The sequence below is a fragment of the Myotis myotis genome, unplaced genomic scaffold (genome assembly GCF_014108235.1).
Source record: "Myotis myotis isolate mMyoMyo1 unplaced genomic scaffold, mMyoMyo1.p scaffold_m19_p_45, whole genome shotgun sequence".
In the NCBI taxonomy this organism is placed as follows: Eukaryota; Metazoa; Chordata; class Mammalia; order Chiroptera; family Vespertilionidae; genus Myotis; species Myotis myotis.
In genome coordinates, this window is record NW_023416352.1 from 1,200,708 (window position 1) to 1,227,920 (window position 27,213).

The window sequence follows — 27,213 nt, forward strand, 5'->3', positions numbered from 1 at the left end:
TTTGGGCGGCACAGTGACGCAAGAGCCATGGGCTGCCTCCGCCTCTGGGCCCTGAAGTTGGGGAGACTCAGGAAGGGGCGTAACCAGGAAATCCTGCCCTGGGACCCAGGCTTAGAGGCTCATTGATAAGTTGGGGGAGTGGAAACTTCCCGGCCCCACCGGTGAAGGGGGCTGCAAGGAGGCACGGCGGCCCGCGTGCGTCTTTACCGCCTAAGAAGCTACAAAGAATACACACGTTCTCGCTGGAAAGAAAAACTATATGCAAACAGGGCTGGGGACCCCCCCTCCCCCCCCCCCCCCCGGCCCCCGGCCCTGCCCGCCGCCCTCTTCGGAGGCCTCTCCCCGGAGCCTGTTCCCTTTTCATCCACGTGACCTGCACGGCGCACGGGTCCAAGTTAGGGATGGAGACGCGCGGGGGTCCCGGCCTCCCCCCCTCTTACCTCGGGCTCCGCGGCAGGAGCGACCGAAATGCATTTTTGGCCGCGAGCAGCCTGGATGCGGCTGCAACCGACCCCGGTGGGGGCGGGGCGGGGGTTTGGACCGACTCCCCGCGCCCGGGGCGCATGCGCGCTGCGGCGGGCCGGGCTCCCCGCGGGCGCCGGGCGAGGATGGGCGCCGGTGGGAGGGGGCGTGGACCGGGCGGGGCCGCGACGTCCTCTGCGGGGCGGGCGCAGTTACCCGCCGCAACGACGATGGCGGCAGCCGCGCTGGGGCAGGTGGGTGCGGGGGGCGCCGCGCTCGGGGCTGGCGGAGCCCGCGGGAGGCGCGCTTCCCCGAGGACCTCTCGCCCGCAGCCCGCCCGCTGGGCGCCGTCCCTCCGGCTCCCGGGGGCCGCTGCGAGGCGCCGAGGAGGAGGAGGAGGAGGAGGAGGGGGCCCCATTGGAAAGGAATGCGGAGCTTTAGGGGCGATGGGGGGCTTCATTGGCGGGCTGGAGACCCGGACCGGGGTCTGGGAAGGAGCGGGGGACAGTCACGGGAGAGGCGCGGGGCTGGGTGGGGATTGAGACGGGACTAGCGAGCGGGTGAGGGTAGCGGGATAGGGGCTCCCGGGATCTGTAGGGGAGGGGGGTAGGATGAAGGCGCGGAATTCATCCTCAGGTCTGGTCTTGTTGGAACTAAAGGTTAAGAGAGATGTGGGCAGCTGGGGCCCCCCCCGGAACCCCTTATCTGGGCTCCCCACCTGGCTTGGAAATCGAGGCAGTGGCGCCTTGTCAGAGCGACAGGGCTACTCCGGGCAAGACTGAGATAGTCCGTTCTTGCCAAGATGCTAACCGGCGGCGTTCCGCAAAGCCTGTGATTTGGGAAAGGAAACAGTAACAAGTGTAGGAAGGAGGGGGGCCAGGGGGGGGGCCATTGCCACCCGCCAGCTACAGCATAACCTTGGAGACGTGTTTCCTGCTAACGTTGCACCTGACCCGGTCTCTGAGCCCAGCTGGATGGATGGCGGGCAGGGCAGGTGTGTCCTCCCGGGGAGCCTCAGTGGCCGGCGGAGACAGGCCTGGGCTAGGGTTGGGGCGCCCTGGGGAACCGTGGTGGGACCGACAGGGACAGCCTGGGCCTGGGCTGTGCAGAGTCTTGGGCTGTCAGGCCCGTTCTGGTCCGGGATGGGGGTGTCCTGGGCTCTATGGTGGGGACGCCCTGCTGTGACTTGGGGGCAGGCCTGCGTGTGAAAGACAGTGCTGGGCTAGTTCAGAGACCACCCGGGACTCTGGTGGTGACTCACCTGGGCCATGTGGTGGGGGCAGCCCTGGATGGTGGTGGGGGCAGTCCCGGCCGAAATGAGACCCGGCGAAGGCTGCATGATGTTACAGAGCCCTGCCCTGTGCACGCTGCCCCTCCCCCCTGATGCCCCTCCCCCCTGACCTTCCTCATTTCTTTTTTTTTTTTTAAATATATTTTATTGATTTTTTACAGAGAAGAAGGGAGAGGGAATAGAGAGTTAGAAACATCCATCAGCTGCCTCCCGCACACCCCCTACTGGGGATGTGCCCACAACCAAGGTACATGCCCTTGGCCGGAATCGAACCGGGGACCCTTCAGTCCGCAGGCCCACGCTCTATCCACTGAGCCAAACCGGCTAGGGCCCTTCCTCATTCCTGAATTCAGCCCCCATACGTTCACACTTGTCCCAAACGCCCATCTACCACCCGAGAGTCTCCTTTAGGCCCAATCCCTGTGGCTTGGGGTGCCAGAGGGTGGGGCACCTTCTCTGAGCAGAGGTGCGACTACCACCCCGCGAGAATGCACCCTCCCTGCCCGGTGGGTGTGTCTTTCTGCCCCGTGTATCGCTCTCTCCTGGATGGTCTGTCTCTAAGCGTCATGGAGATGGTGTCTCTCCAGGTCGTGGCATCATCCCGTCCCTCTCAGGCAGCCCTTCCTCATCTCTAGGGTCTCCCTTTCACTGTGTGCTCCGTTGCTGAAGTCTGGGCTTCACGGATTTCCCTTTTCCTCTTCTCTCTGTCGTGGCCTCTCTGTATTCCACTCAGTATTTCTCCTGATTTCTCAGGCTCTACTTTCCCTGAGTTTCTCTCCCTCTTGTCTCTCTCTCTCTCTCTCTCTCTCTCTCTCTCTCTCTCTCTCTCCCCCCCCCCTCTCCAATCTGTTTTGGCATCTCTTGGTCTTGTTTTCTGTTTGTGTGTTTTCTATTTCTCTGTCTGTTTTTCTCATTCTTGCTCTTCCCTCTCTTTTCTTAATTTTTAAATTATTTTATTACTATTTTTTATTTCTCCTTCTCTTTTTAAGAAAAATATATTTTTATTATTTCAGAGAGGAAGGGGGAGGGAGATAGAAACATCAGTGAGAATCATTGATCAGCTGCCTCCTGCACGCCCCCTACTGGGTATCGGGCCCGCAACCCCGGACATGTGCCCTGAGCGGGAATCGAACCCTGACCTCCTGGTGCATAGGTTGCCGCTTAACCCCTGAGCCATACCGGCCAGGCACTCTCCCTTCTCATACTCTCTTATTCTTTTTTCCATTTTGGTTCCCCTCTGTCTCTTTTTCTCCTCCTTTTCTTTCCTTTTTTATTTAAAAAATATTTTTATTGATTTCAGAAAGAAAGGGAGAGGGAGAGAGAGACAGAAACATCAATGGTGAGAGAGAATCATTGATTGGCTGCCTCCTGCACGCCCCCTACTGAGGATCGCGCCTGCAACTCAGGCATGTGCCCTTGACCGGAATCAAACCTGGGACCTTTCAGTCCGCAGGCCGATGCTCTGTCCACTGAGCCAAACCGGGCAGGGCTCTTCTTCTCCTTCTTGAGCTTCGCTCTCTTGCTCTCTTTTATTTCCATTTCTGCGCCCTCTGAGGGCTGCCTCTGCCCTGTGTGTTCAGACTCCGTACTGTGGGTGTCCTGTTCCCTCCTGGACCGAAGCATGGCCACAGGCTTATGCCGGCCACACATCGCCACCTAGCGGCCACGTGTGGGAGCAACACCCTGAGCCTGCCAGAAGCCGGTGCCCCACGCCATCCAGGCTACTCCTCTGACTTCATGGCCCAGACTGTCCCTCATGGAAGCCCCGCGGCCCCCTCTGCCCATGACTCACCTGCGGACCAGTCGCGGCCGCCATTCACATCCCTTCTCATTGCTTGGCGTCAGCTCACCCAGCTCACGGGGCAGGAGCAGGGGAGGCTGTGGTCTCCCCGAGCCTCATGACCCAGCTGCCTTCCCACTGGGCTGGAGAAAGAGGCGTTGTGAGGCCCAAGGACACTGGGCAGAGGCCACCCTGCTGGGCACAGCCAGACCTGCGCTCCCCTGCTGCCTCGGGCAGGACCACAGGGAAGTGTTCATCTGGACAGTGTCGATGGCTGACTGGGGTGGCCTCCACGTCCGCATGGCTGCCCCTCAGCCCTGGGATCTGAAGGGAATTGGAATCACTGGTGTCCAAAGCGTGGGGCTGGGGGCTTCAAATAATCTGAATTCGGTGGGTCTAATACCCTGAACGAATATGGACTGGGACTCCTGGGTCTGAGGGAGGAGGGGCTGGGGGGCCTGGACTCCTGGGTCTGAGGGAGGAGGGGCTGGGGGGCCTGGACTCCTGAGTCTGAGGGAGGAGGAAGCTGGGGGCCTGGACTCCTGGGTCCAAAGGAGGAGGGAGTCAAGGGCCTGGGGCTGGAGACCTGGCCCTGGATCTGAAGGAAGAGGGAGCTGGGGGCCTGGACTCCTGGGTCGGAGGGAGGTGGGGGTGTAGATCCTGGGTTCTGGGGGAGCATGACCTTAGGTCCCCCACTCTTATCGGGATTTGGGTCCCCCGGCGAGGCCCTCGCTTACCTGTGTACTTTCCCTTGTCGTCTTCTGTCTGAACTGGTCTCAGGGCTGGGGCCAAAGTTCCCTGGGGTGGGAGGTGCCTACGTTTGACTTTGCCCAGCATGGAGGAGGGAATGGGAGCTGATTCAGCTCTTTCTAGGGGTGGCCCTCCTAGGGCCAGGGAGGGACTTGGCCTCTTTCAGGAGCCCCTCCTGCTACCTGCTGGTCAGGGCAGAGCCAGACTTGGCCAGGCCACACGGCCCGTTAGAGAGCCCCGGACCTGGAAAGAACAGGTCAGGGGGGCCTCCCAAGCGAAGGAGGCAGCAAAGGACTGCCCTCCCTCTGTCCTGCCTCACCACCTTCCTTCTGTCCCCACCCCCAGGTTTGGGCCCGAAAACTTCTCACTGCCCCTTGGCTTCTGGGTGGCCCCAGAAGATATGCCTCCTCCAGCTTCAAGGTAAAAGGAAGGATCCCAAGGCAGAGGGGCTGGGGCCTGAACGGCTGGGTCCGAGGCAGGAGGGGGCTGAAGGTGGGATTCGGGAATCTCCGAAAGGTCCAGGGTTCAAAGGTCAAGGTGGGCAGCAATGGGCTAGACCAGCCGTGGGCAAACTACGGCCCGCGGGCCAGATCCGGCCCATTTGAAATGAATAAAACTAAAAAAAAAAAAAAAAAAAAGACCGTACCCTTTTATGTAATGATGTTTACTTTGAATTTATATTAGTTCACACAAACACTCCATCCATGCTTTTGTTCCGGCCCTCCGGTCCAGTTTAAGAACCCATGTGGCCCTCGAGTCAAAAAGTTTGCCCACCCCTGGCTAGCCTGATTGCCTGCCACCAGGCTGTGGGAAAGAGTTGAAACTGCACGTCCCAGAAGCCTCTGGGGCCACAGGACCCTCTTCTGTCTGGGTCTTAGCCCCAGAGGTTCATGGGAGTTGTAGTTTCCCCCCCTAGTTTGCAGGTTGTGGCCGATTGCAGGACACCCAGGTCCCCTTTCTTTTCTCAGGCTGCGGACCTGCAGCTGGAAATGACACAGAAGCCTCATAAGAAGCCTGGCCCCAACGAGACCCTGGTGTTCGGGAAGACCTTCACCGACCACATGCTGATGGTGGAGTGGTCCGAGAAGAAGGGCTGGAGCCACCCCAGAATCCAGCCCTTCCAGAGCCTCACGCTGCACCCGGCCTGCTCCGCGCTCCACTACTCGCTGCAGGTGGCATGGCCGCCGGCCTCTGTCCCCGTCGCTCTCTGCTCTCTCATCTCTTCCCTCCCGCTGTGTCTGCTTCTTGTCTCCTCTTTCCGCGTCTCCATCGTCTGCTCTCTGAGGCTCCCCATGTTCCAGGCCCTGTGCTGGCTGATGCTGAGGTTCCCCAAGATGAGCAGATCCAGTTCCTTCCCTTGAAAACCCCACCATTTGCCCCTGGCCAGTTTGGCTCAGTGGCTAGGGCATCGGTGGGTTCGATTCCGGTCAAGGGCACGAACCTCGGTTGCAGGCTCGATCCCCGGCCCCAGTCGGGCGCATGTGAGAGGCAACCCTTCAATGTGTCTCTCTCACACTGATGTTTTTCTCTCTCTGTCTCTCCCCCTCCCTTCCCCTCTTGCTAAAAAATCAATGGAAAATTATCCTCAAGTGAGAACTAAAAAAAAAAAAAAAAGGCCCACGATTTGGTTACAAGCTAGTGCGGCCTGAGCCCCGATGGAGGCGGCCAACGCGCTGCGGGAAGCCAGAGGAGGGACCCAGTTCTGCCTCTAACTTGAAAGAAAGTGGGGTAATAGAGGGAGAGGGGACAGCCAGTACAGAGACACGGTGCAAAGAAGAGCCCGGCATCTTTGGGGGATTGCGGGACGGGAGTGCGGGGCACCGGCCGAGGAGGCCTCAGGGCCGCAGAGAGGCTGAGTGGCTGGGACTGCGTCGAGGCGCTGGGAGCCATGGGCACTGAGCAGGCACGGAGCAGGGCCAGCGCTGGGTACCGGGAGGCCCCGCTCAGGCCATGTGGAGGGTGAGGTGGGGCGGGAGGCTGGAGGCCCGGAGGCCAGGCTGGGGCAAAGGCCCAGGTGAGGAGGCCCGCGCTGGGGCTGGAGCTGGGCCCTCGACAGGAGGGACCTGAGGGGTTGCAGGCTGGACGAGGGGAGAGCGGAGGGCTGAGGATGGCGCCCAGCGGTTTGGCTGGGGACCAGGAGGTCCGTGGACGGTGAGCATATGGGGACTCAGGAGGCGGGTCGGCTCTGCAGGGCCGGCGAGGGCCTGTGAGGAGAGAGCCAGGGCGTTTGGCTCGCGACTTAAAGCTCTGGCTGAGCCCACGGCCTTCCTGTGGAGACGTTAGCTGTGAGGGGACTTGAATGGACATATTACAGTTTTAGTCGCTGGTCTGTCGTTTGAGTAATTTCTGTTCCTTTGGAGATGGTTCTGTGGCATGAGGTATGCTTTTAAGAATTGTGAGGGCTGCCCTGGCCGGTTTGGCTCAGTGGATAGAGCGTCGGCCTGCAGACTGAAGGGTCCCGGGTTCGATTCCAGTTAAGGGCGTGTACCTTGGTTGCGGGCACATCTCCAGTGGGAGGTGTGCAGGAGGCAGCCGATCGGTGTTTCTCTCTCATCGATGTTTCTGGCTCTCTATCCCTCTCCCTTCCTCTCTGTAAAAAAATCAATAAAATATATTTAAAAAAAAAAAAGAATTTTGAGGGCTTCTCCCCCCTCTCCCCTCCCGTCTGGACGTTTGACTAGACCCAGCCAGCTCTGTGCAGAGGAGGCAGGCCGTCGGTGGCAGTTGGGAACTAAGGCTGGACAGGGGGGATTTTGACCACAGGGAGGTGCTCTCTGGAAACCACCATCTATTTACCTCTCTGTCTGCCGGCCGGGGACCCAGCACTCACTCCGGCAGCTGAGGGAGTGCCAATGAAAGGGTTTGGAGGCCCCGGCACACAAAACATACACTTTTGTGTTTGTTTGTTTGTTTTTAAGATTTTTAATTGATTTTTAGAGAGAGAGGAAGGGAGAGGGGAGAGAGAGAGAAACACTGATGTGAGAGTGAAGCATCCATGGGCTGCCTTCTGCACGCCCCCTACCAGGGATCAAGCCTGAAACCCGGGCATGTGCCCTGACCGGGAATAGAACCAGCGACCTGTCATGGCACGGTGCCCAACCCACTGAGCCGCACTGGCCAGGACCAAAACATAGGCTTTCTATGATCCCTCTCGTTTAAAGCATGTGAGGAGCCCAGGGCCGGGGAAAACCCCTTTCCTGTGTCGTCTTCACACTGGGCCTGTGTGGAATAACAAATGGACCACCTGTATTGTTGTTTTATTGTTGTTGTTGTTGTAATAATACTCACCCAGAATAATACATATAACACCTGCTTCCTGTCCTTATCCCCCCCCTTACTTAAAATTTTTGAATTTTATTTGGAGTGTTTTTATTTATTTATATATATATATATATATATTTTTTAATATATCTTTATTGATTTCAGAGAGGAAGGGAGAGGGAAAGAGAGAGATAGAAACATCAATGATGAGAGAGAATCGTGAATCGGCTGCCTCCTGCACGTCCCCCACTGGGGATCAAGCCCGCAATGCAGGCATGTGCCCTTGACCAGAATCGAACCCGGGACCCTTCAGTCTGCAGGCCGACGCTCTATCCACTGAGCCAAACCAGTTAGGGCTGGGGTGTTTTTAAATTAAAATGTGTTTTTAAAAAATGGTCATATATTCACCCAGTTCAGGATTCTAAGTGTGAAAGAGGGAACATACCTCCCCAGCCCCCAGCCCCCCAGCTGCCCTCCCGCAGCGGCCCCCACACCTCTCCCCAGTCCGCCCGCGCTCTGCTTTCTGGGTAGCAACACCGATGTGTGTACTTGTTCCCATTCTTTTCACACAAAAGGAAGCCGACGTCATACTCACTGGGGGGCATCGTGCCTTCTTTAAAATGTATTTATTGATGGTAGAGAGAGAGAGAAACATCAATTTGTTGTTCCACTTATTCATGCATTCATTGGTTGATTCTTTGATTCTGGTCTGTGTTCTGACCGGGGATCGAACCCACAATCTTTTGGTGTAAAGGACGATGCTTGAATGAACTGAGCCACCTGGCCAGGCCAACGTGTTTTGTTTTGTTTTTTAAGTGTATTTAAAAAGTATTTCTATTATGGGAAACTTCAAACGTAAAAGTAGAGCCATAGTGCGGAAACCGGTTTGGCTCAGTGGATGGAGCGTCGGCCTGCGGACTGAAAGGTCCCAGGTTCGGTTCCGGTCAAGGGCATGTACCTGGGTTGCGGGCACATCCCCAGTAGCAGGTGTGCAGGAGGCAGCTGATCGATGTTTCTCTCTCATCGATGTTTCTAACTCTCTATCCCTTTCCCTTCCTCTCTGTAAAAAAATCAATAAAATATATTAAAAAAAAAAAAAAAAGTAGAGCCATAGGACCTGTCCCCTTCCCCCCCCCCCACCCCCGCCCCCCATCACCCTGCTTCACCAGTTAGCATGGCTGGTCACCGTCTTTTTTGTTAAATATATATTATTGATTTTTTACAGAGAGGAAGGGAGAGAGATAGAGAGTTAGAAACATCGATGAGAGAGAAACATCGATCAGCTGCCTCCTGCACACCCCCCACTGGGGATATGCCCGCAACCAAGGTACATGCCCTTGACCGGAACCGAACCTGGGACCCTTCAGTCCACAGGCCGACGCTCTACCCGCTGACCCACACCGGCCAGGGCTGGTCTCCCTTTTGCTTTCTCGAGTGTCTCTGTGTCTCGTCCCTCGGGGTCTCTGTCCCCCCGCCCCCCGTTCGCTGGGGTATTTGCCTGAGCCGCGCCCCTGTCCCCGCAGCTCTTCGAGGGCATGAAGGCGTTCAAGGGCGGCGACCGGCAGGTGCGCCTCTTCCGGCCCTGGCTCAACATGGACCGCATGCTGCGCTCGGCCCTGCGCCTCTGCCTGCCGGTGAGGCCCGGGGGGCGGGCGGGGAGGGCGCGGGCCGGGGGGCCGCGGGCCCTGACGCGTGGGAATCCCGCGCAGAGTTTCGACAAGGCCGAGCTGCTCGAGTGCATCCGCCGCCTCGTGGAAGTGGACAAGGACTGGGTCCCCGACAGCGCGGGCGCCAGCCTCTACATCCGGCCCGTGCTCCTGGGGAACGAGGTGGGCGCGCGCTGCGGCTGGGGGGCGGGGGGGGGGGGGGGGGCGTGGGGGGCGGGGCCGCAGGCCTGACTCCCGGGGTCCTGGTGCCCCCTGTGCCCCCGCAGCCCTCGCTGGGTGTCTCCAGCGCCACCCGAGCCCTCCTCTACGTCATCCTCTGCCCCGTGGGCTCGTACTTCCCCGGAGACGCCATGACCCCTGTGTCCCTCCTGGCCGACCCGAGATTCATCCGCGCCTGGATGGGTGGCGTCGGGGACTACAAGGTGGGCGGGTAAGTAGTCCCGCCCCTCCCCCCAGCTGCTCCCCACCTCTCTCCACCCCACCCCCCCACCGCGCCCCGCCCTGCTCCTGTACCTCTGGTCCACTGGGAGTCAAGAGTCTCAGGGTGTAGCGCCCATGCTTTGGGGGTGTCCTTGGATGTCCATTGCCCTCCCCGTCCTGGTTCACATGGTTGGGGACAGCTCTGCCCATACATGGGGATGTGACATCATTGGCACCCCGGTGGTGAGGGCGGGGTGTGTGTGTGTGTGTTGGGGGGGGTGTCAGTGAGGAAGCCAGGATTGGCTCTTGGGAAGCCCCCAGCAATAAAGTTTACACTTAGTCCATTGGTCTCACCCCCAGTGGCCTCCTCTGAGCACCCAGGCCCGCCCTCCCTCCCCCCTCCCCAGCTCCCCAGGCCCCTGGGCCGCAGCGCCCATCACCTGCGTGGGGACTGCCTGTGTCCGACTGGCACCAGGGCCTTGGTTGGGGCCGACAGGGAGGGAGGATGGAGGCGGAGGATGGGGTCCGGGGGTGTGGGGACAGCGAGTGTGGTCGCAGCTGGGGGTTCGCTCAGAACCTTCCAAACACACATCTCCTGAGGCCGGCTGGGGCCAGGCCCTGTGCCCAGTGAAGCTGGGGGCGCAGAAGCTGGGGGCGCCCCCGTCCAGGGCCGCGTGTGCTCCGGTGGGGTGAGAGGGGCATTGCCCGTCTTCACAGAAGAGGTGGTGACTCAGGGAGCCCGAGGGTGGGAAGGCGATGGCCCGGGTGCAGACTCTGGTGCACAGCTGCTCATCTGGGCCCACGTGCTGGGGGCAGGCGGAGGGGCCCGTCCTGGGAGTTGTCCGGGAGGAAGTAAGTCTGGTGCAGAGCAGGCCAGGCCTGGCCACCAGACTGAGCCGCTGGGATCTTTTTTCTTCTTTTTTAAAAAAATATGTTTTTACTGATTTTAAAGAGAGAAGAAGGGAGAGGGAGAGAGAGAAATATCAGCATTGATCAGCTGTCTCCTGCCCCGGCCTGCCCCCCACTGGGGACCAAGCCCACAACACGGGCATGTGGTCTTGTCCCCATGATGGGGAGCCCTGGGAGGCCTGCGAGCAGGCGATGGGTGAGGCGGGCTTTGGGTGAGAGGCGGCGTTAAAACAAAGTGAGGTGGGAAATCGCTGAGCGGCCGGTTTATTGGGGAGTGCAGAGGAGGCCTGCAACCCGGCCTGGAGGTTCAGAAACGCCCCGAGAGCAGGTGCCATCACGGGGTTTTGAAGGACACTGGGCAGTTGGATGAGGAAGGTCCCAGAAAAGGAAGCAGGGCCCGGCCGGTGTGGCTCAATGGTTGAGCATCGACCTATGAACCAGGAGGTCACGGTTCCATTCCCGGTCAGGGCACAGGCCCGGGCTGTGGGCTGGATCCTGCGTCGGGGGCGCACACGAGGCAGCCGGCCAATGCTTCTCTCTCATCATTGATGTTTCTCTCTCTCTCTCCCCCTGACTTCCTCTCCGAAATCAATAAAAAATATATATATATTTTTTTTTTAAAGAGAAAAAACAAAAAGGAAACGGGATGCACTCGTGACCTGGAGAAGGGAGGACGGACTACTTAGAGCCTTGGCCCCAAGCAGCCGTCCTGGGTCCTGGGTCGCGGGGAGCCAGGGGCGGGCTGAGCCGGGGAGGAGCAGGCTGGGTCCCTTGCCCCGCGTCAACCACACTGTCCTCCCCCAGGAACTACGGGCCCACAGTGTTTGTGCAGCAGGAGGCGAAAAAGAAGGGCTGCGAGCAGGTCCTCTGGCTGTACGGGCCTGACCACCAGCTCACCGAGGTGGGCACCATGAACATATTCATCTACTGGACCCACGAGGACGGGGGTGAGCCCACCCGCCACCCACCCCCGGGAGCCCTGCTGGAGGCGGGTGGTGCAGTCCTAGCAGAGGGCGGGTCTGGGGGTTGGGGGTGGCGATGGAGGGGCCTGAGGGCGTGAGGTGACACCCCATCCTTGCCCCTGACCCAGTGCTGGAGCTGGTGACCCCGCCGCTGGAGGGTGTCATCCTGCCGGGAGTCGTGAGGCAGAGCCTGCTGGACCTGGCTCACTCCTGGGTGAGGCGGGGGCCGGGGCATGGGGGCGGGGGGCGCACTGGCTTGTCTCTGTCCCCCTCCTCTGGTCCTCGGGTGTCTGTCTCCCCTCCTTGGGCCTCTGTCTTTCCCCCCATCCTTAGGGCGGGAGCGGCAGGCCTTGCAGCCCGGCTCACGGCACCGCCTCCGGCCGCAGGGTGAGTTCCGCGTGGTGGAGCGGAAGATCACCATGAAGGAGCTTCTGCGGGCGCTGGAGGAGGGGCGGGTCCGGGAAGTCTTCGGCTCGGGCACCGCTTGCCAGGTGTGCCCTGTGCATCGAGTCCTGTACCAAGGCCAGGTGAGGTGGCTGCCCTGGAGGCGGGAGAGCCGGGGGTGGGGGGGTGGGGGGGACACCCTGCGTCCTCACGGCGCTGTCTTTCCAGGACCTCCACATTCCCACCATGGACCACGGGCCCGAGCTGATCCTCCGCTTCCAGAAGGAGCTGAAGGCCATCCAGGTGAGGCGCACTGGCTGGGAGGCGGCCGGTGGCTGGTTCCCCAGAGGTTCCCGCCCAGGGGCCCCCCCACCCCCCACCCCCCAGTCCCAGGAGGTGACCAGGCCCTCCCGCTGGCCTGGGGCCCTGCAGCCCGTGGCCTAGGACATCTCCTGGGCCCCGGGTGTCCCTCCCGTGGGGGGCATCCCCTTCCCACGAGCCTCTGGGACCTCGAGCCGGGAAGTCCACTCCCCGCGGATGCCCCCGGAGCCCCGGGCTGTCCCTTTGGCCTGAGGACTCTCGCCCACAAGCCTCTGGGCCCGCAGTGGCCGGGACTGTTGCCTCTCGTAACCCCCTGGGAGCATTTCCGCTCGCTGGGCCGCGGGATCTTCCCTGCGAACCTCTGGGCGCAGCTGGCACGCGGCTCACCCAGAGCCCCTTTCCCGGGAGCTGTGAGCCGCGCATGGGGACCTAGAGCTGCGCCACCCGGGCCTTCTCCCCGGTCCTCGGGGCGTACAGTAGCTCCTCTGCAGAACTACCTCTCCCTGGAGCCTCTGCGCACCTTTGCAATGATTGCCCGCCCCCCCCCGCCCCCCCCCCCCCCCCCCCCCACTTGCTGGCATTTCCTAGGAGCGTCCGGGGCGCAGCTGTGCGCGCGCTGCCTGGGACGCCCCAGCCCGGGGAGCCCGGGCGGCTTCCCTCACGCTCTGCCTCTGCTGCCCGCAGTACGGAGCAAAGGCCCACGAGTGGGCGCTCCGGGTGTGACGCTGCAGACGGCCGTCCGCCCTCGGACCCAGCGGCCTGCAGCATCGAGCCCCGCCGGATCCTCACGTCCCTACCAATGACTCAACCTCAAGTGCAATACGAAACCACAGGCGGGGGCCGGGACGCCTGGGTCTCGGGCGCCCCCTCGTGGCCGCGACACTCCCAAAGCCATACGGGCCGGGCCGGGCCGGGCGCCTCGCCCCGCTCCGCTCAGGCCTGGGGACTCGGTTCCCGCTGCTCCGCGCCGAGGGCCGGGACGCTCCTTGGCCCGACTCCGCACCTCTCCGTTCTCAGGCCGATCTCCCTAGTGCTGCCGTTTTCTTCTTCTTCTTGCTGGAATTTTGAAATAAAATGCCAAATACACGACCTCGGCTGTCCTCTCCAGTGATGTCACCGCTCAGGGACGCCGGGGTCCTAACCGGGGTTCAGTTTCCATCCGAGCCCCCAATGCCCCGGTTTCTCTGACGTGGGAAATTCTTCCTTCATCACGAACTGAGCTTCTCCCCCACTGACCTGCGCCTCCCTCTACCCCCATCCCCATCGCGGGGACAGCCCCGCTGCGCATGCAGTCACCGGGCCACTCTTGGGGTGCAGAAGAGAATATGGGGGTGCACATAGTCACATGTCAGGGAACCCTCTTACATTGCCTAGTTAGAGATCAACTCTCACCAAAAGAATTCCCTAGTAACTGACCTTGGGGAAGTGCGTTCACGGCTCTGAGCCTCCGTTTTCTCGTTTTTAAAGTAAAGAAAACAGGGCCCGCCCACCAAGGCCAAACAGGGTAAAATGATGTACATGTAAAGTGCTTGGGACCGGCGGGGGTGTGGAAAGCGCTTAAAATTGCTCTTATATTTTTATATATACATATTTTTTATTGATTTTTTCACAGAGAGGAAGGGAGAGGGACAGAGACATCGATGAGAGAGAAACATCGATCAGCTGCCTCCTGCACGCCCCCACTGGGGATGTGTCCGCAACCCAGGTACATGCCCTTGACCGGACTCGAACCCGGGACCCTTCAGTCCGCAGGCTGACGCTCTATCCACTGAGCCACACCGGTCAGGGCAAATTGCTCTGATTTTTGACAACTGAGTTTGCCTTGTCATGTTTTAGCTTTCTCCAAAAAGTTGTTCATTTGTGTGCGAAGATGGCTATCTGTAAAAATGGGATGCATTTAATTATTCGATACTTAGGGGACTTCATGGATTCAGAAAATTGACTTTCTTCAACATATTTCAAGCCAGATTCAGGCTTCAGGAAGTTCTTCACTTGAAATAATAACTGTGCACTAAGTGGCAAGAACCAAAATGTGAATTTCCATTTAATTTAGTAATCAGGATCCTGAAAAATTCACAGAAATGTATTTGGGCTCATGTACGAAAGCCACTTTGCAAATTTGATTTTCTGAATCTAAACGTTTTCATTTTGCTAATCAAGTTCAACAATATTGCATTTAGATGTGAACATTTTTATTGGTTTCTAAAAAAAAAAAAAACACCACCACCAAAACCTTATCCATAATAAGTCCCCAAACAATCAGATTAGTCTAATTGTGAATGCTAAGTACCAATTCTAAGTTAATGAATGACCAAGAATATTAATAAAATCAATTCTGTTCTATTCAGGAACACCTAGTATCATATAAAAATAGTGGTAATAAAAAGTATTCACGTATGTACTTAACTTCCTTGTTAAAAGAAAAAACAGCAATAAGATTAAATTGAGCCCTAGCCGGTTTGGCTCAGTGGATGTCGTCCTGTGGACTGAAGGGTCCCAGGTTCGAATCAGGTCAAGGGCACATGCCTGGGTTGCAGGCTCAGTCCCCAGTAGGGGGCGTGCGGGAGGCAGCCAATCAATAATTCCCTCTCATTAATGTTTCTCTCTCCCTTCCTCTCTGAAATAAATAAAAACATATTTGAAAGAACAGATTAAATTGAGGCCCTGACGGGTTTGGCTCCGTGGATAGAGCATCGGCTGGTGAACTGAAGGGTCCTGGGTTCGATTCTGGTCAAGGGCATGTAACTTGATTTCGGGCTTGATCCCCAGTAGGGGGCGTGCAAGAGGCAGCTGATGGATGTCTCTCTCTCATCAATGTTTCTAACTCTCTATCCCTCTCCCTTCCTCTCTGTGAAATCAATAAAATATATTTTAAAAAGAAAAACACGATTAAATTGAGGCTTTCAGAAAAGAGAAAGCCAAATCAGAATGACAAGAACTATTTAAGGGATTTCTTAAAGAAGAAAAAAAATATTTGGCCCTGACCGGTTTGGCTCAGTGGATAGAGCGTCGGCCTGCGGACTGAAAGGTCCCAGGTTCGGTTCCGGTCAAGGGCATGTACCTGGGTTGCGGGCACATCCCCAGTGGGGGGTGTGCAGGAGGCAGCTGATCGATGTTTTTCTCTCATCGATGTTTCTGACTCTCTGTCCCTCTCCCTTCCTCTCTGTAAAGAATCAATAAAATATATTTAAAAAAAAAAATACTTGCAAATCATATATCTGAGAAGGCCCTCCCTCCTCTGTTGTGTAGCTGTGCGGATTTGGGCAAAGTGACTCCCTCTCTGGGCCTCAGTTTCCCCATCTGTAAAATGGAGATATTGACAGCACCTCACTCATAGGCTCGTTGGGAGGATTAAATAGGACGGTTGTGCCTGGGACACGGTCCGGGACCAGCTGGCCCTGGGAGCTCTGGACCATCGGGGCTGCCAACAACCCCAGACACTGGAAGTGGGTGTGACTGAGACAGGAGCAGAGGGAACTGGCTCCAGTGTCGTCTCGTTCTCCCTTCTCCACCTGCTCATGGGACGTGGATGCCGGCGTATTAGCTACCGACTGCCGCGTAACAAGTCGCCCCCCAGATCTCACAGCTTCCCATGACAAACATGGACTGTCTCCCATGGTTCCTGAGGGTCTGGATCCAGAGCAGCTTCGCCAGGTGGTTCTGCCTCCGGCTTCCTCATGAGGCTCAGGCAAGCGTAACCAGGACTGAAACCACCTGGAGGCTCAACGGGCTAAAGCAGTGGTTCTTTGGCTGCACATGAGAGTCACCTGAGAATCTTTTTAAAATCCTGATTTCTGGGCCTCGTCCTCCGGAAATTCTGTTCCTTTGTGATGGGGTGAGGCCACAACATTAGTAACAAAGAAACAGAATTTCCGGAGGATGAGGCCCAGAAATCAGGATTTTAAAAAGATTCCCAGGTGATTCTCATGTGCAGCCAAGGTTGAGAACCACTGGGCTAAAGGGTTTCTTTCCAAGTGCTTCACTCACCTGGCTTCACTCACCTGGCTTCACTCACCTGGCTTCACTCACCTGGCTTCACTCACCTGGCTGAAGGCCTCAGTTCCTTGCTGCCAGTTGGCCTCCCCATAGGCGGTTTGGGCATCGTCATGACACAGCTGCTAGTCTCTCCCATAGCAAGTGAGAGAGAGGGAGAGAGAGAGAGAGAGAGAGAGAGAGAGAGAGAGAGAGAGAGAGGCAGCCATAGTCTCTTAAAAAAATATATTTTTATTGATTTCAGAGAGGAAGAGAGGAGAGATAGAAACACCAAGGATGAGAATCATTGATCAGCTGCCTCCTGCATGCCCCCGACTGGGGATGGAGCCCGCAACCCAGGCATGTGCCCTTGACTGGAATCGAACCTGAGACTCCTCAATCCGCAGGCTGACGCTCTATCCATTGAGCCAAACCAGCCAGGGCCAGCCATAGCCTTTATAACTTACTCTAAGACAGTGGTTCTCAACCTTCTGACCCTTTAAATACAGTTCCTCATGCTGTGACCCAACCATAACATTATTTTCGTTGCTACTTCATAACTGTCATGTTGCTACTGTGGTGAATCGTCATGTAAATATCTGATATGCAGGATGGTCTTAGGCGACCCCTGTGAAAGGGTCGTTCGACTGCCAAAGGGGTCGCGACCCACAGGTTGAGAACCGCTGCTCTAAGAGGTAATACCCCATCGCTACCCCATCGCCTCTTCTATATGCTACAGGTCACACAGACCAACCTGCATGCACTGTGGGAGAGGACGAGGCAGCAAGTGGCTATTAGCAGGTGAGGATTGTTGGGGTTCATCTTGGAGTCCGGCTGCCACCCCCAGGGAGAATTTGGGAGTCGCGTGTTAAGACAGCACAGCTGCCATCAGCCCGGGTTCCTGCCCCTCTGCCCCTCTGCCCCTCTGCCCCTCTGCCGATTGGACTTCACACGAAGGAGAAGTAAAACTCCGTGGTGGCCCTAACCAGGTTTGCTCAGTGGATAGAGTGTCGGCCTGTGGACTGAAGGGTCCCAGGTTCTATTCCAATCAAGGGCATGTACCTTGGTTGCGGGTACGTCCCCAGTAGGAGATGTGCAGGAGGCAGCTGATCAATGTTTCTCTCTCATCGATGTTTCTAACTCTCTATCCCTCTCCCTTCCTCTCTGTAAAAAATCAATAAAATATTAAAAAAACAAACAAACAAAAAACTCCGTGGTGGAAGCCACGGGTATTTCAGAGTTTATTTGCCTCAGTGGTTATCTCATACAGGGATCAATGGCCGGAGGGACAGGATGTAGAAGTTTAAACTGAACACGTAGCACTTGGTGACTTTACTGTGTGCCCATGTAACTTTGATAAAGAGAATAAATACCCAAAAAGGAAAATAAACCCTACCCGCTCAATAGAAGGAAGGAATGGGGGGGAAATAAGGCGCTGATTGAACTCCACACGGATCAAAGATTTCAATGGAACATGTGACACCATAAAAGAGTGAGAAGTAAACACTAGAAAGTTCCTTTACAACCTGGGTGTGGAGAGAAGCTTTTGAACTCAGAATCCAAAAGCCATTAAAAAAAAAAAAAACCCCACAGGAGGCTCAAAAAAACCCCAAACCAAACGAACACACAAGAGCACTGATACGTTTAAATGCACGACATAGGATCACACACTCTCCCTCTTCCCCTTCCTTCTCTTCCTGAACAATACAGTCCAGAGGCCCTTGGGCGGAGGAGGCCAGGCCAGCTTGGGGAGGGGGTGTGGGACCGTGGCCCCGAATGGGGGTCAGGACCGTAGAGGGGTGTGGAGGGCATCCACTCACACGGCAGCTGAGCACAGAGGGAAGCTCCCAAGTGGGAGAGGGGAGTGGAAACCCACGCTGGGCGAGGAGGGCCTGGGAGAGGGCAGAGGAGAGGATGGGGGACACACAGGGGAATTGATCAAAGAAGCAATTTGCCGAAGGCGGTTTGGCTCAGTGGATGGAGAGTCGGCCTGTGGACTGAGGGGTCCCAGGTTCGATTCCGGTCAAGGGCATGTACCTGGGTTGCGGGCACATCCCCAGTGGGAGATGTGCAGGAGGCAGCTGATCGATGTTTCTCTCTCATCGATGTTTCTAACTCTCTATCTCTCTCCCTTCCTCTCTGTAAAAAATCAATAAAATATATATATATAAAAAAGAAGCAATTTAAGGAAAATGGATGTCAGATTCCTCACGTCCGGAGAAGCGGGGGCAGGGGGGATATAAGTATGGAAAGGGAGCAAGTTAGAGGTGTTGGACTTGAATTGGATATAGCATTATAAATTCACAGTTTTCAATATACACAAACTAGAGGCCTAGTGCACGAAATCCGTGCATGGGTAGCGTCCCTAGGCCTGGTTTGCAATCAGGGCCAATCGGGGCCTTCCGGCCGCTGGCCCGGGCCTTCCTTCATTCCGCGCCGCCCCCTGGTGGTCAGCACATGTCATAGTGAGTGATTGAACTTCTGGTCAAACTCCCAAAGGGACACTTTGCATATTAGCCTTTTATATCTATATAGATAAGCCCTGGCTGGGTAGCTCAGTTGGTTAGAGTGCCCTCTCCCAATACATCAAGGTTGCAGGTTCGATCCCCAGTCAGGGCACATACAGGAATCGACCAATGAACGCATCAATAAGTGGAACAACAAACTGATGTCTCCCTCTCTCAGATCAATACATAAACACATATACATAAACAGATATGGAGATATATAAAGGTACATATACCTAATATGTGTGTGTGTGTGTGTATAGACCCAATATATAGGGGTGTGTATAGATACACTAAGTCCCACAAAATAGGATGGCTAGGCCAAAGGATACATTTACACTGTTATAGATGTTGCCAAATTGCCACCCAGAATGCCCCCGACCAATCACATTGCCCCTGCCTTGGCTGGCCTGGCGCCAGTGGGTGCCATAGCGTGGACATCTGGATGGTCATCTGGGTGGTTGTCCGGATGGTCGTTCCACTGTTCAGCTGTTCGGTTGATTTGCATATTATGCTCTTATTATATAGGGTATTTATTGATTTCAGAGAGGAAGGGAAAGGGAGAGAGAGATAGAAACATCAATGATGAGAATCATTGATCGGCTGCCTCCTGTACGCCCCCCCCTACTGGTGATCGAGCCTGCAACCCGGGCATGTGCCCTTCACCTGAATCGAACCTGGGACCTTTTAGTCTGTAGGCCGATGCTCTATCCACTGAGCCAACCCAGCCAGCCTCAGCTAGGAAGGTTACCTCTCCCTTCTGCTTTATGTTTTCTTCCGGAAGTTTATTGCAACTTCTCATGCTATTTCCTGCCTCTGAATTTCTTCTTCCATTTTTCAGCGACTTGTCTCTCTGGGTGGCCTCCTGGGAAAGACACTGAGATCTGTCTTCCAGTTCCTAGACTCTCCCTTCAGCTGTTTCTAATCTGCCGTTCAATTCTTCCGATGACTTTGGCATTTCAGAGACGATTTCATTCCCATGTGTGTTTCATTCCTGCTAGAAGTTCTATTTTGTTCTTTTCAAAACCTGCATGGTCTTTTTTGTTGTTGTTGTTGCATGGTCTTTCAATAATGCCTTGGTTTCTCTCATTTCTGATCCTTTAAAAAATGTCTTTAGACATTTGAGTATGTTTATCTTTTATTTTTTAAAATATATTTTATTGATTTTTTACAGAGAGAAAGGGAGAGGGATAGCGAGTTAGAAACATTGATCAGCTGCCTCCTGCACACCCCCTACTGTGGATGTGCCCGCAACCAAGGTACATGCCCCTGACCGGAATCGAACCTGGGACCCTTTAGTCTACAGGCCGACTCTCCATCCACTGAGCCAAACCGGTCAGGGCTCAATTCTTCTTTTTTTAACCCTCACCCGAACATATGTTTTTATTGATTTTGAGAGGGAGAGAGAGAGAGAGAGTAACATCCATCAGTTGCCTCCCTTATCTCAACTTAGTGCCCTGATGACACCCAACCAACAGAGCCGCGGGGCCAGGGCACCATGGCGATTCCTGGGCTGGTGGAGGCAGCGGTCACCAGGAACAGCTCACACACCTGTGGCCCGCAGGCCCTGGGAGGGCCGGCCGCGCAGGGCAGAACTCAGACCTTCATCCGTGGGACTCGGGCAGCGCTGACTCCCAGGGCGGCCTGGTGTCTGGGGACGGTGCCCCTGCCCAGGGGGGCGCATGGCTGAGCGAGCAGTGGCTGCTGGCCAGGCGCAGGCTGGACGGGAGGCGGGAAGAAGGCCCTGTGTCCCACCGCCTGCCTCCCGGGCTCCTAACGGGCCTCCCCGTCCCTGTCCCCTCTCGTTGGCCAGCAAAGGGGGCCACAGAGTTGGAAGGCGAGTCTCACGCAGAAGAGAAAGCAGATGCCTCCCCTGAACAGGCAGGGGCTGTGCCCGGCCTGGGTGCGCCCTAGAGCCTCGCCCTTTCCGGCGTTCTGCAGAGCAGACCCCAGAGCAGACAGCTGCTGAGTGACCTGGCCGCCCGGGCTGGGGACGTGAGGTGACTCTGGGCAGGTGACGTAGGATAGAACTGTACACGGGAAACCGACGGAGTTTTATTAACCCCAAGGGCACCCGACACATGCAATAAAAGCATGACGCTTAGGACACGTTCTCCAGGCCCTGCTATAAAGATAGGACGCTGAAAAAAAAAAAAAAAAAAGATCGGACACTGAGAAAACAGATATGAGATAACTCAGGATCGTCAGAATCAACTTCCTAAGTCAGGTGATCATGAGACTGTTTAATGGGGGGGTGGGGGGGGACGGAACACACACAAAAATCAACAACAGCCCTAACCGGTGTGGCTCAGTGGATAGAGCGTCGGCCTGCGGACTGAAGGGTCCCAGGTTTGATTCGAGTCAAGGGCAGGTACCTTGGTTGCGGGCACATCCCCAATAAGGGAGTGTGCAGGAGGCAGCTGGTCGATGTTTCTAACTCTCCATCCCGCTCCCTTCCTCTCTGTAAAAAAACCGATAAACTATATTAAAACAACAACAGCAACGGGTCTCCTCCTGGAACTGGGTGAGACTCCCCTTGGGAGGGACCCAGGGCCGAACCATCAAACTGCAAACCTCACCTCACCTGGTGGATGAGCAAAGCCTAACTCCTAAGACAAACCTTCCCTAAAAGAACTCTATTCTGGGTGAGAAAGATCCCAGAGAAGAAGAAGAATCAGGCTCTGGCCGGTGTGGCTCGGTTGGGGCGGGGCGGTGGGGGGTGGGGGGTGGTGTCCTCCCAGGCCCCGCAAGGTGGCGGTTCGATTCCTGGTCAGGACGCATGCCTGGGGGCAGCCTTGGTCCCGCACGGGGTGTGCAGGAGGCAGCTGATCCATCGACGTTTGTGCCCTCGCGTCCATGTTTCTCTCTTCGCCCTTTCTCTCTCCCTGAAAATCAATAAAAACATTAAAAAAAAATATGATCAAGATTATATTACCGGCCTGACCGGCGTGGCTCAGTGGTTGAGTGTCGACCTGTGAACCGGGAGGTCCCGGTTCAATTCTCGGTCAGGTCACATGCCCAGTAGCGGGCGTGCAGGAGGCAGCCGATCAATGATTCTCTCTCCTCATTGATGTTTCTCTCTCTCTCCCTCTCCCTTCCTCTCTGAAATCAATAAAAATATATATTTTTTAAAAAGATTATATTACTGGTTTTCTTCTATTCAAGGCACTTTCTCTCCGTGTACTGGTATTTTTTTCAAGTTTTTTTTTAAAGGGACTATTGTTGTTGTTTTTTTAAAAAATATATTTTATTGATTTTTTTCACAGAGAGGAAGGGAGAGGGATAGAGAGTTAGAAACTTCGATGAGAGAGAAGCATCGATCGGCTGCCTCCTGCACACCCCCTACTGGGGATGTGCCCGCAACCCAGGTACATGCCCTTGACCGGAATCGAACCTGGGACCCTTTAGTCCGCAGGCCGGCGCTCTATCCACTGAGCCACACCGGTCAGGGCTATTGTTGTTTTTTTAATATATTTCTTTATTGATTTCAGAGAGGAAGGAAGAGGGAGAGAGAGAGATAGAAACATCAATGATAAAAGAGAATCACTGATTGGCTGCCTCCTGCATGCCCCCTGTTGGGGATCCAGCCCGCAACCCGGGCATGTGCCCTTGGCCGGAATCAAACCTGGGACCCTTCAGCCCGCAGGCCGACGCTCTATGCATTGAGCCAAGAGGGCTCAAGTTTGTTTTTTTCTTCCAATTACAGTTGACATACAAGATTATTCTAATTTTAGGTAGATGCCGTAGTTATCAGACATTTGTATGACCTATGAGGCGATCACCCTGATATGTGCCCTCTGACGCCATTCACAGTCCTCACAACATGAGTGACCGTGTGCCCGACGCGGTGCCTCATGTCCCCGTGACTGCCTTTACGACCGGCAATCCGTGCTTCCTAATCCCTCCACTCCAGGCACCTGTAGAGGAGTCTGCGATTCCAGACTGTTAAAAGTTCATTGATTAACCCTACAATCCATGTTCAGGTGTTTGGGGGAATCTAGGATTGTGAAATTCGTGGCGTGCTATTTTTAGCCATGGAGTGAGTCAGTGAGTGAGCAGAGGAAAGTTGATGGTTTAGAAGTTAATTAATCATTACCCCGAAAACAAATAGCTGTGAATAGCTGTGTCCATACACAGAAGCTCTTCCCACATGAGGAGATTTCATCATCATCTTTCCAACAAACGGTGCTGGGAGAACTGGGTACCCGCCTGCAAAAGGGCGAGGGGGGGTCCTGGCCGGTTTGGCTCAGGGGAGAGAGCGTCGGCCTGCGGAGTGAAGGGTCCCCCGGTTCCATTCAGGTCCAGGGCAGGTACCTCAGTTGCAGGCTCAATTCCAGGCCATGGTCTGGGCAAGTGCGGGAGGCATCAGTGTGTCTCTCTCACATCGATGTTCCACTCCCTTCCACTCTTTCTAAAAATCAATTTAGCCCTAACCGGTTTGGCTCAGTGGATAGAGTGTCGGCCTGCGGACTGAAGGGTCCCAGGTTCGATTCCGGTCAAGGGCATGTACCTTGGTTGCGGGCACATCCCCAGTAGGGGGTATGCAGGAGGCAGCTGATGGATGTTTCTCTCTCATCGATGTTTCTAACTCTCTCTCCCTCTCCCTTCCTCTCTGTAATAAATCAATAAAATATATTTTTTTAAAAAATCAATTTAAAAATATCCTCAGGTGAGGATTAGCTAACTCACTAAGCAGTGTTTTCAAGTCCACTTTTAAAAAAAATACATATTTTTATCGATTTCAGAGAGGAAGGGAGAGGGAGAGATAGAAGAAACATCAATGATGAGGGAGAATCATTGATCAGCTGCCTCCTGCACACCCCCTACTGGGGATGGAGCCCACAACCTGGGCATGCGCCCGACTGGGAATTGAACCAACTCTGTCTCTGAGCCACACCAGCTGGGCTGATCATATTATTTTTAATCCTCACCTGAGGATATGCTTTTATTGATTTTAGGAAGAGAGAGAGAGAGACATCGATGTGAGAGAGAAGCATTGAGCAGCCTCCTGTATGCGCCCCCACAGGGGTTCACACCCGAGACCTGAGTATGCGTCCTGACTGGGAATCGAACCCGTGACCTTTCAGTGTACCGGCTGATGCTCCAACCAACTCAGTCCCCCCGGCCAGGGCTAAGATGGCACATTTCATGCTGTGTGTATTTGATCATAACTTTTTTTTTTTAAAGCTCTTGAGCTCTGGCCAGCGTGGTTCCGTGGTTAGAGCATCGGCCCAGGCACGGCGAGGTCACAGGTTCGATTCCTAGTCAAGAGCACATATATGGGTTGCAGGTTCGATCGCCAGCCCCAATGGGGGCAAGTGTAGGAGGCAACCAATCGATGTGTCTCTCTCACATCGATGTCTCTCTCTCTCTCTCTCTCCCCCTCCCTCCTTCCCTTCCACGCTCTAAACCAGCGGTTCTCAACCTGCGGGTCGCGACCCCTTTGGCGGTCAAACGACCCTTTCACAGGGGTCGCCTAAGACCATCCTGCATATCAGATATTGACATGACGATTCATCACAGTAGCCACATGACAGTGATGAGGTAGCCACGGAAATAATGTTATGGTTGGGTCCCAGCATGAAGAACTGCATTGAAAGGGCCAGAAGGCTGAGAACCACTGCTCTAAACAATCCACAGAAAAGATGTCCTTGGGGGAGGATTAGCAAGAGAAATAAACACACCAGCAAAGACGTGAGCAGACCTGGGACCGTCGTTTTTCGCTGACGGCTCCGGCGGCGGCGGGTGTGGACGGGGCGGTGCAGCCGCGCTCCGCGCTCCTGCTAGCAGGTGCCACGTGCCCTGTCCCCGGTGAGTTTTGTGACTTTGGATTTTGAACTCATTCATGACTTCCCCTGTGACATCGGAGCTGAGTGGCGTCTCTCCAGAGACCTTTGCTTTGGCCGGCAGCGCTGGGCCTGTCACTGGTCCAACGGCGCTGCCAGCGGGTCCCCGGCCTCCGCGACCCGGGGTGACTCCGGACGCCTCCCACGTGCCCGGTCGGCCCGCTGGTTACATGATTTTTTAACAGAATCACCCTCCCCGGCCAGAGCTCAAGCGGAAACAGGAGGCCCCGCTGAGGTGTTCTGAGTGCAGTTTTGGGGGGAGGTGTGGTTGCTGTTGTTCATCCTCAACATTGATTTTTTTAAAAAATATATTTTATTGATTTTTTACAGAGAGGAAGCGAGAGAGACAGAGAGCTAGAAACATCGATGAGAGAGAAACATCGATCAGCTGCCTCCTGCACATCTCCTACTGGGGATGTGCCCGCAACCCAGGTACATGCCCTTGACCGGAATCGAACCCGGGACCTTTCAGCCCGCAGGCCGACGCTCTGTCCACTGAGCCACACCGGCGAGGGCTGGTGGGGTGTTTTGTTTTTTATTGCGGCGAGACCCACCTAGCATGTGAACCATGTGAAGTGCAGCTCGGAGGCGGTCAAGCACATTCACACTGTTATCCACTGTAGCGCTTTCGTCGCCCCAAATCGAACCTCTGGGCCAGGAAGCTGCCTCTGCTCCCCGCCCCCCCAGCCCCTGGCACCCCCCATCCTACTTCCTCCTTCACGGATGTGCCTGTTGTAGGTGTTTCTTTCTAGGGGGGCTCCTGGCCTCTGTCCCCGTGTGTCTGGAGGGTCACCCATGTGGTTCGCGTGTATCAGAACTGCCTTCCCTCCAGGAGAGCAGCATTCCCTCGCTTCCAGGCTCCTGAGAGTTTAACCGAGTCCGGCCCTTAGAGCTTCACCTTGAAACACGGCCCCAGTCAGGAAACCGCAGGACCGGTCACACTTTCCACTCAGTTTCATTTCTCTCTAGAGTTGTTTATTTTTCCCCTCCCCTTCCTTTCCCTTTCCCTATCTTTCTTTTTCCATGGCGGGAGGGGGCGGGGCATCTGGAGATTTCTCTTTCTTCTTTTTGTAAAGTTAATATATTTTTATTGATTTCAGAGAGGAAGGGAGAGGGATAGAGAGATAGAAACATCAATGATGAGAGAGAATCGTTGATTGGCTGCCTCCTGCATGCCCCCTGTTGGGGATCGAGCCTGCAACCCGGGCATGTGCCCTTGACCAGAATCAACCCGGGGCCCTTCAGTCCGCAGGCCGAGCCAAACCAGCTAGGGCCAACCGCTTCTCCTTGACCGGGAATCGATGCTCAACCACCGAGCCATGCCGGCCGGCCAGCCGAACTCTCTTTCCTCTTATCAGCTTATCCATGCATCTCAAAGGGTGCAGCGTGGAATTTTTTGGCAGGAGTAACTTGAACTTGGTCTAATTTTGAACTTACAGAAAAGTTTCAAGCCTTGTACAGGGAACCCCGTGTATCTTTACCCAGGTTCCCCAATCCTCACCACCCCCCACCCCCCATTTGCTCTATTGTTCACCCTCTATCCCTCTCTAGATCAGATATTCACATTTCCAGAAACCTTTGAGAAAACATTGGCGATACCATGTCCCTTTGTCCCTAAATACCTCACTGTGTATTTGCTAAGGACAAGGGCATTCCTTTCAAGAATCACAATCCGGTGACCGAAATCAGAAAGTGTAAGGTGGACAGAGTCCTCCTATCTACCACTCAAACGCCACCGGTGTCTTAGGAACGTGCAGGGGGGGAGGTTCCTCCTCCTGGAATGGCGTCCCAGGGGCTTCTCTCTGGTCTCCGTTCACGCGAACAGGTCCTCTTTCTCCTTCGTGACCCTGACACGAGGCCAGTTGCTTGGCAGCAAGTCCCCCACATTGGAATTCGCTGGGCGTTTCCTCCCTGTTAGACTCAGGTGAAGGCAGCCTGTTTCTTTTTTTTTTTTTTAATTTTTATTTTTTTTATATATTTTATTGATTTTTTACAGAGAGGAAGGGGGAGAGATAGAGAGTTAGAAACATCGATGAGAGAGAAACATCGATCAGCCGCCTCCTGCACACCTCCCACTGGGGATGTGCCCGCAACCAAGGTACATGCCCTTGACCGGAATCGAACCCTGGACCCTTGAGTCCGCAAGCCGACGCTCTATCCACTGAGCCAAACCAGTCAGGGCTCTCTCTTTTTTCTTAATTGATTTTTAGAGAGAGATGCAAGAATCCTTGTCTTAGTTCAGAGGACCAAGAGAAGATGCCTTCCCATTTCTAGGGCCAAATGAACACAGAAAACTACATCTCCCATGAGGCTGTGTGCAGGCAGCGTCATTAAAAAAATACCCCCCCTGCTACCGAGGTTCCTCTGAGAAACAGTTCCACCACACGGACAGGCGGTTGGGATACAGTGAATGGGGATAAGTTCTGTGCTGTCTAAGGGCAGGGGTAGTCCCGAGTCCCTGGGGACACCTTAGGGGAGCAGAAAACGGGGGCCCAGGGGCAGGCTGGGGCTTTCTCACATCCTTCCAGCAATAGGGGGGAGCAGGGGCTTTGGGGTTCGCCGGGAGACAGGGAGGCAGCTCCCATTCCCGACCTCCAACACACATGCTCACTCGGACCCTTCTTTCGGACTCTTTATTGTTCCAAGTAAGAAAAGTAAAAATATAAATAAGATAAATAAGC

The 27,213-nt window shown here is 55.4% G+C and overlaps 1 protein-coding gene and 1 long non-coding RNA gene across 2 annotated transcripts; one reads left to right on the forward strand and one right to left on the reverse strand.

The window, feature by feature from the left end:
* The first annotated feature begins 601 nt into the window (after positions 1–601).
* Positions 602–13,296, forward strand: BCAT2 (branched chain amino acid transaminase 2). Its single transcript, XM_036307178.1, has 11 exons — positions 602–716; positions 4,629–4,703; positions 5,252–5,455; positions 9,068–9,178; positions 9,254–9,373; positions 9,478–9,641; positions 11,345–11,487; positions 11,631–11,716; positions 11,889–12,029; positions 12,115–12,189; positions 12,892–13,296. Exons 1-11 carry the CDS (start codon positions 609–611, stop codon positions 12,928–12,930), a joined length of 1,266 nt encoding a protein of 421 aa, XP_036163071.1. The 5' UTR covers positions 602–608; the 3' UTR covers positions 12,931–13,296.
* On the reverse strand, positions 1,181–4,317 carry LOC118655410. The gene is made up of 3 exons (XR_004967263.1): positions 4,271–4,317; positions 3,546–3,676; positions 1,181–1,291 (listed from the first exon to the last, which is right to left on the reverse strand). It is a non-coding gene; the product is annotated as an uncharacterized LOC118655410 (long non-coding RNA).
* Positions 13,297–27,213: the final 13,917 nt, after the last annotated feature.

Coding starts and splice junctions, on each gene's coding strand:
- BCAT2 (XM_036307178.1), top strand. CDS start 609: ATGGGCGCCGGTGGGAGGGGGCGTGGACCGGGCGGGGCCGCGACGTCC. Junction 11,488..11,630: donor CTGGACCCACGAGGACGGGG/GTGAGCCCACCC, acceptor CCCCTGACCCAG/TGCTGGAGCTGGTGACCCCG. Junction 12,030..12,114: donor GAGTCCTGTACCAAGGCCAG/GTGAGGTGGCTG, acceptor CTGTCTTTCCAG/GACCTCCACATTCCCACCAT.